We start from the raw sequence: 14,620 nt of genomic DNA, 5'->3' as shown, positions 1-14,620 counted from the left end.
GACAAGAGGGCAACTGGTCAAGAAAAGCACATATGACAAGACCTACATTAGGACAGATTAAGGTGAGACTTTTAATCCAAAGAACATATTACCATCTTTTAAGCATGTGAGCATCAAGCTCACCTCAGATGGTTGGATGTTGAACACAATTTTGTGTTCCAAAAGGATGATAATCCCGAACATAAATCCAAACTGTTTTTAAAAATGTGAATAGCAGATAAATATTATACGTCAATATTAAAAAATAGCGGAGTAGTCTCAATCTCAATTGTGTTGAAAATCTATGGATCAGATTATGGGTTTTCTGTATGTAAGCCCATACAGAAAACTCCAGAAATATTTACACGTTCGTGTACGTTCATGACGCTCCGAATGAGAACTATATTTACCGCGCCCTGTTTCCGACCGGACAAATTTGAACGAAGTACCAGGTTAGATTTAAAGTCACAGCTCGGATGAAGAGGCGGAATGTGACCTAATCACTGATCTTAGGTGATGCAAATAATGCTGGTTCACCCTGCGTTTTCCAGCATGGGACTCTTTGTAGCAGGATGTTTTTAAACCGTAATGTTTTGGAACCTTGATCACCGTAGTTGAGCTTGTTAGCAAAGTTCAGCTAAGCTACAGGAGTCAGGATCTGCCATGGTGAGCAAGCAGTCTCAAACGTCCTGTTTCCTAATGTTTGCTCTGAGCAATGTTACACCTGTCACCAGCATGTCAGACTGTATTACTGAGAATCTGGGCATCTTCAGTCCGTTTTTATGCTAAATCTAAAGTACTCTTAGACAATATAGCTTGTTTTGTTTTATATTCATTATGTATTCTTTAAGTAATAGTTTGTGATTTGTGAAAGCGTTAATTTATAACAAGGCCGCCGGTTTTAAAGCTTTTTTTGACTTAACATCTTCGAATAAACTCATGAAAATGTGGAAAATAAACTAAGCAGATAAAAACAGTCTATGATTTAGGAAATCTGTGTAGTCTTTTCAAAGATTTAAACTCACCATTTCGAATTTTTATTAATTAAATGTCCAACAAATCAGACAGTATGTTTTGTAAGCTTTGCAATTGAAAAAAAGTAATGCTGTACAAGTTTGAATTGTCTAGGTGTTGTAGTTTTCAACACTTGCTCATGCCAAAGGTGCGAGGTGGTCGACCTATTTTAAATTTGCCCAAATTTTGTAAAGTATTCTCAAAATACAGTGTGTTTTGTATTATAAATAATTAGTTCAGGGTACTCCAGTTGCAGGTTTTTTTCTTTTCCACCTGGAGCTTTTTCAAGGTAGCCCAGAGTCCATAATAATAGTGAACTATCCCTTTAGAGATTAATGTTGAGTAAAAATCTGCAGATTGGATGCTAACCGTAGTTTTATAAAAAGCTAAGATGACTCCTTGTTCTTATTACAGAAGTCATGAAGGAGTTTTTGCGGAAGATACACAGCATCTTTTTGCAGATCGCTCTGTTTCCGAACAGATTTGGTAAAACAGGTCCACAGCCAGCAGCTTCAGAGGTTTTGACCTGCCACCTTCAGCAGCGCAGACTCCCACCCTGGACTTCATTCTGCGTGCGCTACAGCGCCATCCACAACGACCAGTTTGGTCTGTCCAACTTCAACTGGAGAGTTCAGGGATCCAATTACCACATATTGCGAACCGGCTGCTTCCCTTTTGTGAAATATCATTGCACCAAAGCACCTCCACAGAACCTGGACTTTGAAGACAGGTTTTTTACTATGCTGAAAGTTATTAATCTAGGTCAGTATTTTCAGAGTTGGCTACATACAACTCTTTTCTTTATATAAAAGTCTTAAGGTATATTTGATTTACTTATTCTAAAAAAGGAAAAGTGCCTGAAGAGTCCTTATTTCATGATCTAAAATAGTAAAAATCTAACATGTTACAAACACCTAAACACCTTGCATCAATTACATAGCTTGTCTTCTCTGTTATTGCCACAAGTTCAGTTTATTTTTCCAAACCTATTGCTAGTTTTCATTTATAAAGTACTAGGCAATTACAGATAAATTCCAAACAAAAGAAAATATGGGTATAGAATTTTGAAATGAAAACCTGCACGAACTCTGTTGTAAAGATTTGTATGCAAGATGAAAACTTCAGACTGAAAATAATAGACATGTATTGTTGCAGGTATCCCTTGTTTAGCCTATGGCATTGGCTGCTGGATGGTGATAGGAGCTGCAGAAACAGTGCAGACGAGTGTTGGACCTGTCACCGTCTATTTTGCCTACAAAGAAGAAGAAGGTGCACAGTACTAAAAGTGGAGACTGCTTTACTGTTTGAAAAACACTAATGTCTACCAGACTGCTGGATTTACTCCTCCTTGTAATGTTCCGCTGTACCTGGAAGTGACATCACTCTGTCTGGCACTGGTGGTCTTGTCTGACTGCACATGTTGTTTTATGGAGAAGTATTGAATATTTAATAATAAACTGAAGGAGTAATAAATTCAATTACACATCATACATATATGCAGCAGTTTAAGTGGAAATTTATTGGCAAAATAAAATATTAATATAGTAGCTCAAAGTATATAAAGTAACTGAAATGACTATTAATTGTTTGTCTGTGCCCTTTCTTAATTTTTTTCTTACTAAGCTAGCAGGTGAAAAAAATTACTAGATATGTAAATCTATGCACCAAAAGCTGTAGTTGCAGTGAAAAAGGGTTCCACAAAGTAGAACTGGACACATATGCACACTACACCTTTTATTTGTAAAAGAAAAAAAAATTACATTTCTTCTACTTCACAATTCTTCATTAGTTTGTGTTTTATTACATAAAATGCCCTCCAAACTGTGAAAAAAATAAGGAGTACTTCAGCACTTCTGTGTAAAACTCACTAAAAGTCAATTGAAGTAATGTTTATTTATTGCCAAAGTATGCTAACTGCATAAGTAACAAAGTATACATAGATGTGGTTTTCTGATGTGTATAGAAAAAAATAATATTTCTATATGTCGGCTCCCTAAAATATGTAAATAGATACAGAAAATGGTTCAGTTACTGCCTAATCATATAGCCATTGTCTATATGATGATGTGTTGGGTTTTGCTTGGGGATATAAAAATAGAATCCCTAAAAGCCCAGAACATTTATTTAAAGTTGAATTAGTGGTCATCCCGCACACAACAGATAGTCAATAGTGTTAGAGAAAAATCAGTGACAGGACAGCTCTGATAAAATAGGTTTTAATTACCAAAATGTGTCCTTTGTCGGGAGCCGTGTACATCCCTTCCTTTGGGCCTTCACTGGCCTTTGATTTCTGGTAATGTGCTTTGCTGACAGCGCAGGCTTAACCGCGCTTCAGACTCCTGCGCCCTCTGAGAGGCAGGCTGACAAACTGCCGTATTGATTTCTCCCCGCAGCGTCTCCTGTTCCTAGCGTTTATCAGCGACCTCAATTTTCAGGCCTTGGCCTCTTCATTTTTAACGCAATGAAAATGAACGAATAATTTCTTGTTGTACATGGAAATCAATGCACCTTTTGACCTCTTTGTGCACACGAAGGCTACGACGACAAGCCATTTGTCCTGTTCTCGAGTGACCTGTTTTATGAAAGTTGCTCATCATGCATATTTAAAAAAAAATAATAATTTAACCAAACCGGAACCATTGCCGTCTCCATAACAAGCAAGTAGTGACATTAGAAAACATGTTGTTTAACAAGGAGACAAAATGTATATACACTGAAAGAAAGAAAAAAAAATCTAAAAATCTTCAATGTTTTTAAGGTGGTGATGTAACCTTGGTTGTACACAAATGTTTTGAATCCCATGCAATATGCATTCACAAAATCTTCTTCAACAGCACAATGACACCAGACTATCACTTTAATCAAATGAATTGCCCTGAACAAGGAACATTTAGACACACTTATAGAAATCTGATCCTTGGTATCAGGCTGCACTTAAATCCTCCTCCTTTCATTGGCAGCCTTTCATCAGGACTGAAAGTGTGCATGGGGAATGCTCAGGCAACCATGTCTTAATTACTCATTGACCCTTTGACCCAAAGTGCTGCATTGATACCACGTCGCAGCCCGGCACGACTGCGCGGGGTTGCAGCCGTCTTGCAGCTTTTGTGTGCAGCCTTTACAGGATGACGTGAAATCCAAACTGCGGAGCATGTGAGTGCCTTGTATTTGTTTTCAGGGCTTCACCTTTGAGTCACTCTAAACTGTGGGGGAGGTCTCCCCTTCAGGTGGGACAGAAGCTTAGCATTACATATTAAACTTTAGTCACCACCACCATGGGTATTGGTTATCTGAACTTCAAATGGTCTTCTGTAACTTAACAAAACATGGCTTGCACTTAAGGTGAGATTGATGCTTTTTAATAGTCTGGTCCCATATTGAAGTGTCTAAATTACCCAACAGGCATCTAAAGTGGTAATGAGCAAACAATTAATGCCAGTTTGGCACATTTAATTGTGAGCTGGTGCTGGTAATAAGTTTTGTCAAGGTGAAATCTTTAAATACTTGTACTATTTAGAGTTTAGGTAAGTAAAGCAGAACAAGTGCTCAGACTGGGGAGTGTTAATGTAAATTGTTAATGTCGAGCAGTGAAATTGCTAATCAACTTTCAGAGAGTTGTAATTATTTTCTAATTAGCTACACCATTCTTCAGTTTCTTTGGTCTTAGAAAAAAAACAACTAACTTTAATCTCCTTGAAATTGTTGATGGAGCCACTCTGCAAATGAATTATTTAGCATGCCAGCGTTTTCCCTGTCATACAGATATATGGCTTGGCAGAAACAATTATTGTGCGAACAACCCCTGCAGCTAATGCTGGAGAGGTTATCATTATATGAGCCTGTGGAATCGGCCACCAGCGTCGTTTCCGTGCTTACTCTGCGAGCAGCGGGGACACCTGAGCCATCACTTAGATCACTTTAAGGAAGGCACTGGAATTACATGTCGATGTTGATGTCTCAGCCAACAGTGTCACAATATTTACTGTGAAAAGATGTAATTTTTTTTTTCATACTGTGACAACTGAAACACAAAAGACTCATTAGTTTTTGTCAAGAGAGGTCTCTGGATGTATAAATCTCATCCTATAGGAGTTCATATTTTCTGGCCTGTTGCCGTTCATATTTTAAAGACTTTTTTTTCTGCCGATGATGGTGTGTGGTGTGTTCTTTAACCCCAGTGATGACAAAGGTTGCAGTAATTATCTGTAACCTGCTTTATATAATGAGTTCAGGTTGAGGAAAGAAAAATATTTTTACATTGCATTTAGGGAGTGAAAATATTTGTGAGTTGAGGTTGTTTTGGTCCAGAAGCGGGTCCAGCTGCAACCTCTAACAAATTAGCTAACTAAGCAGTAACTTTTAAACTAATCACGCTGTCAAAGTTCCAGTTGTAGTTTAATGTTTCACTGTTTTTACATATACTGTTGATTCAGTGGCCCTGAGCATGTGCACTTATTTCCATACCCATCTTGCATTTTTTCAGTTCAAGTTTATTATTTTCTTTTTTGGGTTCTTTCTTGTTGATGTTGCTGTATCACATTAAACTTCATTCATACTTAATGTTTACTGTGTTGACATTAAGGGAGAAATGGATTTTAATAGTTTTTTTCCCCACTTTCTTTCAGGAGAGTGAAATGTGCTATCCATTTTTATTATATATTATGCAGTATTTAAAGTTTCAGCTCATTAAAAAACAGACGCCCTCGACACCCCCGAAGGCTGTCTTTTACCCCCCACCAGCATCCAGTCAGGCTCCCCTAGCCACAGGCTGTGCTTGATCTGTTTTTTTTTCTTTTCAGTGAAAATTTAAATATTCTGAAATATTTATTTATTTGTTTATGTATTTTATCTCAACCAAAGAATGGCATAATGTCTTTGTGGCTTATATACAAGTGACATAGCAGATAAGAAAAACAGAAAGCCAGTTTTCTTTTTATACTGTAATTTGGGAGACTGGCACTATTTTTTTATTGTTTATCTGTCCATATGCTTTTATTATATACTACTCATTTCCAATAAAGCTGGTCAGAATTCGAGTAAATGCAAAATGTTGTGATTTGCACAATATTTAATCTCTACATTTAGATGAAAACGGTACAAAAACAGGCAAATTAAATACTGAAACCACTGTGCACTTTGTTTTTTGTTTGTTTTATTGTTACATTCAAAATGCATCTGATATTTTAAGCAAGAAATTGGTCTTGAGTTCAAGCTTACTAGTGTAGTCACTGTATTTACTGCTGTTACATAGTTGTGACATTGCCTTGTCGAAACAAGTTTCCATAGCAGGATGGCTCATTGACCAAACTTTTTCTTGTAAGGATTACATTAAATGGATCCTGATAAAGAAAAGCAAAACCTTCCCAGTTAAGATTGCTCTTGGTGAAACTCTCAACAAACAATAGCAAAGTTTTTCCTGTGACTATACTATAACATTTTATTGGCTTGTTTAACTAAGCAAAACCTTCCTGTAAAGATTGGTTGAGTGAGGCACTTTTGATGGGAAAAAAAGGAAAATCTTTCCTGTAAAGTTAGCACCCAAAACCTAAGAGTTTAGATATTTAAGGAAAACCATTAGATTTACAGATGTGGCTGTAAGGAAAAAAGGCAGTCACAGACAATGTTCTTTTTTTTCTTCATTTTGCTTAATTCCCTTAATTTATTGCACAGGATTTTGGAAGTGATGTTTTAGATTACTTTTGTATTTCTCAGTCACTTTATTTTTTGTTTTGTACAGCACTTTTACTTTACTTTAAGCAACGTTGACATCCATGTGTAAAGAAATGCGGCACGTACCTTCATTTTGCATTTAACAGCCCACCTTTTGTGCTGTTCGATCGGTCTGTTTCTCACTTGCACGGTAAGCAGCAGCCCACGCAGCAAATCAGCTCCAGATTGGGGATTTACATTAAATACACTGATACTGATGCTGCATGCAAACCTAGAAATGGAATAAATCAATTTTGCTCTGAGAAATGTCTCACATGCTTTTTTTTTTTTTTTTTGGCGTGATCTCCAATCTTTCTGCAAATGAGCTGCGCTGCCTTGTAATGGTTTCTGCTCCTCGTGGGAGGCCGGCATCTCAGAAAAGCTGCTGATTGAGGAAGAAATGTAATACAGGTGTAAAGCAGACTTGATAGGGGTCTTACACGAGGGTTATGCATTTTCACAGTGATATACATACTGTTACATATTTATCAAAGAATGTGGAATTTGCCAGCTTGACTCTTTCTGGCCCTCGGAGATTTGCAGGCTTCCTGCTAGAGTGGTGCTAATTCTGTTTGAGATGGTGGCTATTATGTTGAATTAATAGGAATTAAGGGCTTAAATTGGTTAAGTAAGCACTTCATTAATCGTGAGTGGATTGCTGCATGTGAGAGGTTTATGGGATCTGTAGACCACTAGTGCGAGTAGAGCTCTGTGTTAAGAAAGTAGGCTGATGCATGGTGTTATGGCCAAAAAAAAATCGCACTCTATAAATGAATTGAGCAAATGATTTTTGCTGCTTCAGGAAAAAGGGGATTGTTTTCTATCACTTTTATTTTGTTGAAGTTACTGTATATATCGAAGAGGAATTGCCAAAAATATTACAACTGATTTAGGTGCTACAGTGTCCTAAAGTATTTAACACTGCTGTGATGGACATTAGCAATTTTGTTGCATTATCAGTCCAAGACCAATCCTAATCTTATTTTACCTTACACTCCCCTTACTTCCTTATTATAAGGTGAGTGTAAGGGGAGTATAACAACATAACAAACATAACATAAGTTGTTATGTTTCTTCATAACATAATTGCCAGATTATGTTGTTTTATTTCCCTTCAGTGGCAAGTCATTTCTTGTGCATTTTGGGTAATTTTTGGTGCCATATGTCATTACTGTAACTTTACTCTTGACGTACAATAAAATCAAGTGCCTGCCAAAATTCAAGCAGGTTGAATGTTGTGTTTTGATTATCTTTTGATTTCCCACTGAACCGGGTTGTTATAGTGCTGTGATGCAGTTTAAGATCTTTATATTTCACTTTGGATGTGCAATAATGGTATTCTTTGCTATTTGGAAGACTTTATTTTACCTTTACCTTCACTCTGGATGAGCTAATTGAGGTGTGTGTGTTTTATTATCAGGTCTTGCTAATGAGGATGAGGGTGCTGGAGAAATAGTATGTCCCCTTAGGCTGAAGAATAGGTTGACTTAGCCAACCTTCTGTACTTATTGTCCAACAAAGAGGGAATTCACTTAATGCAGTGCTTCAGAAAAGTGGATAATTGTTGCTAAGATCAATAAAGAAACGGAGCAGAAAATGAACGGTGTGTGCAGCATAGTTGTGCTGTAGATGTTTTTCAGAAATCGAATGAATTACGTTTCCTACTTTTGTGAATTTGTATTATTATTCTTTACAAGCAAGTCATCAGATCAGAAAACAAATAGTGTTCTGGTGTGCTATGCATGTAGAAGTGGTTAAAGTTGCACGTGTTTACAAAGCATTTTGTGTTGTGATATAGGGGGGTATATTTTGGTGGGATGAGCCACTTTGTTCCCAGGAAGCCCAGTGACATCGCTGGAGGGCAGAGAAGGATGGGAACCAGAGAGGGGTGACAGTGATAAATAGCCCTTTTAATAACAGCTGCCCCACTTGGCCAGCTAGCCCCAGTCAGTGTCCTCTGTGTATTTATGCCTATGTTTATTTATGCATCCATAGCATGCAGGAAATCACCACCGCAGGGGTACAATCATTCTTATTTTTTTGTTGTGGTGGGGGATAGAATTGGTTTAACTTTGGGTAGAGGTAAGCTTAAACTGAGCTGATGTTCATTTAACCCCAAGGCGGATGTGTTGGTATGTCTGTGGTGACGCAAAAGTACAGTTCTGTAAACAGATTTTCTCAGTGTTTACTTTGTCTTCATCATTTTAGAAGTATTTTGATCAAAAATACACTGTTCAAGTTCAGGTTCAGCATAGTTATATAGCATAAACAACTGCAACATTTACCAATATGCTGTACAGAATATACAAAGACAGCAAAGCACCGCCAAAGCATCAAACTATCATGGATATGTTTGATTGTTGATATGATGTTCTTTTTCTGAAATGTCTGAGCTTCATACCGGAACTAACATGACATACATCTTTAAAAAAAGTTTGCTTTATCAGTCTAGAGAACATCTAAAAAGTGGGCTGATTAAGATACTTTCTGGCAATTATGAGGCTCTTTAGTTCCTTTTGCTCAGCCATAGTTTTAACTTTTAGACTCATAAACTCTGAAGTTAGTCAAGGCAGGTGAGACCTGCAAGGTTTTGGATGTTGCTCTGGATTATTTTGTGACCTCCTGGAATAGTTCTCTTGTGGTAGTTTTGTTTGGCCAACATGTCATACAGGGGAGGATTCCCCACTGTTCTATGCTTTTTGGTTTTGTAGTTAATGTCTTTCCCCCAAAACAATTTTAAACTCTTTCCACACTGATCGATATTTAAGACTTTGTTTTTCTTCTGCTATTGAATTTCTTTAGATTGAGGTATGATGTGTTTCTTTTTGAGATATAGCATTTTACTCTTAATGTTTTCTTCATTCTGAAGGTCAAAAACTAATCAGGCCTGGAAGTGACTAATGGACTTGTACTAAACATTACAAAAAAGTGGTTGATGATTGTTCAACACATAGTGTAACTACTTTTTCACTCTGGGACAGGTTGATTTGGATAGCTTTTTTACCTTTTAGTAAATTATGTCATAGTTTGATTATATTAGCTATACATATGTTGTCTTTTTTTGATAATAAAATTTAATGATCTGAAACACTGTGTGACAAAAAAGCAACAACTAAAGATATTTGTGAGGGGAAATATAATTTTTTTTACAACACTGTACATTCATATTGCAGAGAGAGGAGTGGTTAATCCACAAATCCGACCAAAAATCATTCAAATAAAACGTGCGCTTCAAACGTGAAACCTACGGAGCACACAGTGATGTAGCAAAACATAAAATTGCAGTCTGTTGACTTCCAAAGAACATTTACACTGAACAATTTTCAAGTAGTTGGAAGAATCTAGATTTTTTTTTTTTTTTTTTTTTTTTGCATTTTTAGACTCCGCTAATGCTTTCCGTAACCTTCAATCTGAATGGCTTTTCATTTCTTGGCTCATTGTTGCTGTATGACTGGAGTCAAGAACCTTTTGTCTGTTGAAATATGACCTCAGGCCCGTGTCTGTGCGTAGGGAGAGGGGAGGCTGTACATCAGAGGTGTCAAAGCTTCTTCCCCGAGGGCTCTGTTCTCGCTGTTCTTACTCAAACCAGTTTCCTCCGTTTAATTGGTTCAATTAGTTAAGTATCCATATACATTATCGGGTATGCATTTTTCATGACTCCTCTTAACGCTCTGTTTAAACAGAACAACTTCCGGCTATGATTTGCCATTTGGATGAATGTCAAGGAGACTAAATGATGGTGCTAATTGAGTAATTAAAAGCAGATGTTGTAGCAAAAGCCAACAGCATACACTTCAAACACTTTGCCCTCCAGAAACCCTACACTGTTTTTGACACCCCAGTTATATATGGTTATCCCAGAGGTACCTCTGTAATAGTTACAGTTTCACCCTTGTGATTATTCAGTTGAAGTCTTTGCTATTGAACCAAAATGGTGTTTTTATGCTATTTTGACCACATCAAATGATCTGGAAAAGAAAAGCACATCATGCTGCCTAATGGCCAGACTCAGCGATGCACATATTCACCACAAGCTCTAGAAAGGCAAAGCACAATATCTCCACACTCAACCCATCACTCTTACCCCCCACTGTCCTCTGGTGGTGGGACACTACTGGCCTGTGCAAGACTCTTCAGAGAGAGAGCGAAGATGTGACGTTGAAGGTAATTAACATTGGAAATGTGCCAGTAATGGGAACCAGTGTCCCATCAAATCGCAAAGGATCGCAGTGTATTTTATGCTTTTGACAGCTGTGGTGATTGGAGCATCGCTGGAAGGCTTTACAAAGTGCAGATCAATGAGTAACAATATTCCTATTAAAGAAAAATTACTTGGACATTGTACTGAGATAGCTAGTGGCTCTTTACAAAACAGAAGAAATGCCTCGTTGAGGAAAGGTTTTAATCATGGATGAAATTAAAATGTTCATCTTTTTTCTCTTAAATGAACAAACTTCACATATTTGTAAAAAATGGGTAGGGTTTTTTATTTTATTTTTTCAAGTTTGTTCAAAACCCAGCTCTACAACGTTTTTTGTACTGTTCCATATTACTATCAAAGTCCAAAGTTTCACTAGGTAGTAATATATATAGATATACTTTAAATCATTTATTTGATATAAATTTAGTTCCATTGTAGTCCTTATAATTTGGGGACTTGCTGAGATTTTTTAGTTTGTATTTATTGTCTCTTTGGCTTTAGTACATTTCTTTTCCTCAGTCCTTCAAATCAGCATCCTTTCTTTTAACAACCCATTTTACAATTGTACACCACCCACCCCCATATTTAGCCTTGTTTAGCTAAATTTTTCTTCATTGTTTTATGTTTTAATTACCTTCTGTTTTCATATTAAAACACTTTACTTGAAGCACTTTGTGTTGCCCTTGTGTCGTATGAAAAGTGTTTCCTAAGTGACTAATTAATACAAAAGCTTTTAGAATTGATCAAACTGGCTAACCATGCCAGACCTTCAATATGTTTGTTAAAACTAAATTTAGACCAGACTACGGCCTAAAAAGCCCAGTTTTCAACATATTTTTCTGGACTAGAGAAGGACAAAGACAAACTGATCTGAAATTGTCATGAAAAGATAGATGCGTGTAAGCATTTTTGCCTATCCGTAGAAACTTCTAAAACAGCTTTTTAAAAATGTTGCCCTATATGCAAACAGATTTTGGATTGACCTCGACAATACCTGGATCTAAATTAAACTAACATGCTGTGGTTAACATAATGTGGTGGATTTAGGACCATTTTACAGAGATTAGCCAGCCAAAATTCCTTCACAGCAACATGAAACACTCCCACTTATCTAAAACACTTGTTAGCAGTTGTTACCACAAAGCAGTGTAATTAAATACGATGCAGTGCATCATCACACGAATTATGTAATATGATGCAGTGCAATACAACACAATACTGTACAATTACTTTATTGCCTCTTTAGTGAAATTTGTCTTGGAAGTAGGAGCCCTTAGAAACTTAACTTTTTTAATTAAATTTATTTTTGTAAGACTTTTTAATTTCATTCAGTTTGCTTGTTCTGCCTATAAGGTAAATAACATGATAGGTAAAATGTTTATTTTATTTTTTTTTTGTCTTTTTGTTTTTATGCAAAATCCAGCCTAAGATGTTTAAAGGGAATGGAGAGAGTTTGTGACAAATTTTGTTTTAACAAATCTCCAGGCCACTGGCGCAGCTAATGAACTTAGTAATTACTCATCACTGGTTGGAGGAGTTTAGCCCGGGTGAGATGAAAAGCAGTGGCTGCTAGGAGCCACAGGAACGGCACAACAGGCAACAATCAACACAGTGTCTGTGCAACAATCAATCATGACTGTCAGGCCCTAAACCGTCAGAGTAATTCGGCGCTGTTTTCCAGAAATGAGTGCACCCTGTAAAATGTAGCTAAGATCACATTCTCAAACACCTTGCAGCACCATATGTTTAAACCAATGAGGTCTGTGTTGTATGATTTATCACACTAGTCTCAGAAAAATTTTTATTTGGAGCTAAGAAAGTGGTTTATGGCTTCTAGTCTGAAGTCACTCTCTGCTCCAGTGTACTGCATGGATAAATGTTACATTCTTTTACAGCTGTGTGGCTCAGTGTTAAAGCTTTGCAGTTTTTATTGTTTGGTTTGTGGTTTATTGTGTGTTCGGGCACAGTTCTACTCGTCTATGTAACTATCTGTTAAATATAAAATATAATCTGCTGAACCACACTGATATTTAAATACGAGTCAGAGACAGGGTTTGAGTAACACTGGACTGCCCACAGATGCTCCTTTCTGCAGAGCTCTAAATCACGCTTCTTAATTCCCAGAGCCACATCTCAATCATACTCCTTGCTAATTTGAGAGTCACCCTCATTTCGTTTTAAACGATTCATTTTTGGCAAATTTGTAAATGGCCTCGATGTGTTCTACAATTTAGTCAATTACTGTTTCAGCCGGCAGCACTCCGGGGACCGGGAACACACATCGCCCGGAGGTACCATCTCAATAATTGTTTCAGAAAAGTTGGGAATGGATTGCTAACGCTCTGTTCCACTTATTGAAATGTCATTTGAAGCCAAAGCCCTTTTACTTTTACCCTCGCTCTTTCTCAGTACTCTTTCAACCACCACCAATCACTGAAAGCAAAATTGTTTAGAATAGAAAATTAAATAGTACTGTTATTTATCATTGATGATTGTTTACTATTAAATTGGTTTAAAATAATTTTGTCTCTTTAAATACAACAGTGACCTGTACCTTCCCTTTCAACTGTCAATTTAAACTGTACATTAAAATTGTAATTAATTATTAATTAGCTGGATAAAATTAAGAGATTATGATCATCAAAATTAGGTCTTGATGAGCACTAATTAAAAGGATAATCTTTCTTTATGGAACTGAATAGTGTGACCTAAAGACCCCAATTAATAAAGTTATTATACCAATCCTGCATTTAGATTTAATTCAAACACAGAAACTGAACGCAATGTGTTTTGGTTTGTTTTGCCACAACGTCCCCGACCCATCATCCAAACCAATCATAACAATAACTGGAAACAAGATCATGTGCAAAGAAATTTGTCTGGACCCATCTTGTTGTTCCAAACTCAAACAAACAGCAATTAGGTAAAGGTAATTTTATTTATATAGGACATTTTCAGCAACAAAGCAATAGAAAATGCTTTACATAAATTAAACGGAAACACAAACAAAATAACAAACCAAAAGTAAGAGCAAAAGAAGAAAAAGCTAATAATGTTGATCCAAAGTAAATAAATTATCTAGCAACTCCTATTCAGGGTTGCTAGATAAGTATAAGTAAGTATCCTCTGGTCTAATTCCTTTTCTGATTTGGAAGAAAAAGTAGTTGCTAAGGTAGTTTTTCTGGGTTCCAAGTTCTAATCCCTGTTCTGGTCGCTAAATAAGTGTAAGTAAGTAAGTACCCTTTTAGGTGTTATTCAATAAACTTTATAGAATAGAAATATCCCTTATTGTCCCAAAGTTTACAAAAGATGGGTGGCTGCTAAATTAAGCTGGATTACGACTTCATTTAGAAATGTAAATATTCATTAATATATGTTAATAGAGAAGAATCGGTATGAGTTAAAGCATGAGTTATTTCTTTTTACCTACCCCCAATAGTGAATAGTTTGCTTTTTGCTCAGTTTCTTAAGTTTCTCCTGTTTGTCACCTGCCTTGTTATAGTCACTCAATAAAGTGTTCCAAGAAAACTTTATTGAGTGAGTGGTTGACTCCCCACCGATAAAGAAGATGCAATAGTCTACCCTAAGTAAACAGTACAATTAGACACTGGCTCCTTTGTCATTATTCATACACATTTTGTCACACTGTCCCAGTTTTACCTTGAAAAATTCCCAGACCATTGCATCTTAGTTTACTTTAATTGATAATTATGTATT

The 14,620-nt window shown here is 36.6% G+C and overlaps 1 protein-coding gene across 2 annotated transcripts; it reads left to right on the top strand.

Moving 5' to 3' along the window:
- Positions 1-402: 402 nt before the first annotated feature.
- On the top strand, positions 403-2,560 carry lg08h15orf61 (linkage group 08 C15orf61 homolog). Of its 2 annotated transcripts, none has more exons than XM_044125050.1 (3): positions 403-645; positions 1,408-1,755; positions 2,149-2,560. In XM_044125050.1, exons 2-3 carry the CDS (start codon positions 1,413-1,415, stop codon positions 2,274-2,276), a joined length of 471 nt encoding a protein of 156 aa, XP_043980985.1. In that variant the 5' UTR covers positions 403-645; positions 1,408-1,412; the 3' UTR covers positions 2,277-2,560. The 2 variants fall into 2 exon arrangements, with proteins under 2 accessions (XP_043980985.1, XP_043980987.1); XM_044125052.1 differs by having other exon boundaries at positions 418-492.
- Positions 2,561-14,620: the final 12,060 nt, after the last annotated feature.

This window comes from Gambusia affinis, linkage group LG08, assembly GCF_019740435.1.
Source record: "Gambusia affinis linkage group LG08, SWU_Gaff_1.0, whole genome shotgun sequence".
NCBI lineage: Eukaryota > Metazoa > Chordata > Actinopteri > Cyprinodontiformes > Poeciliidae > Gambusia > Gambusia affinis.
The sequence above is the reverse complement of the archived record's forward strand: the minus strand, read 5'-3'. Positions and strand labels throughout refer to the sequence as shown.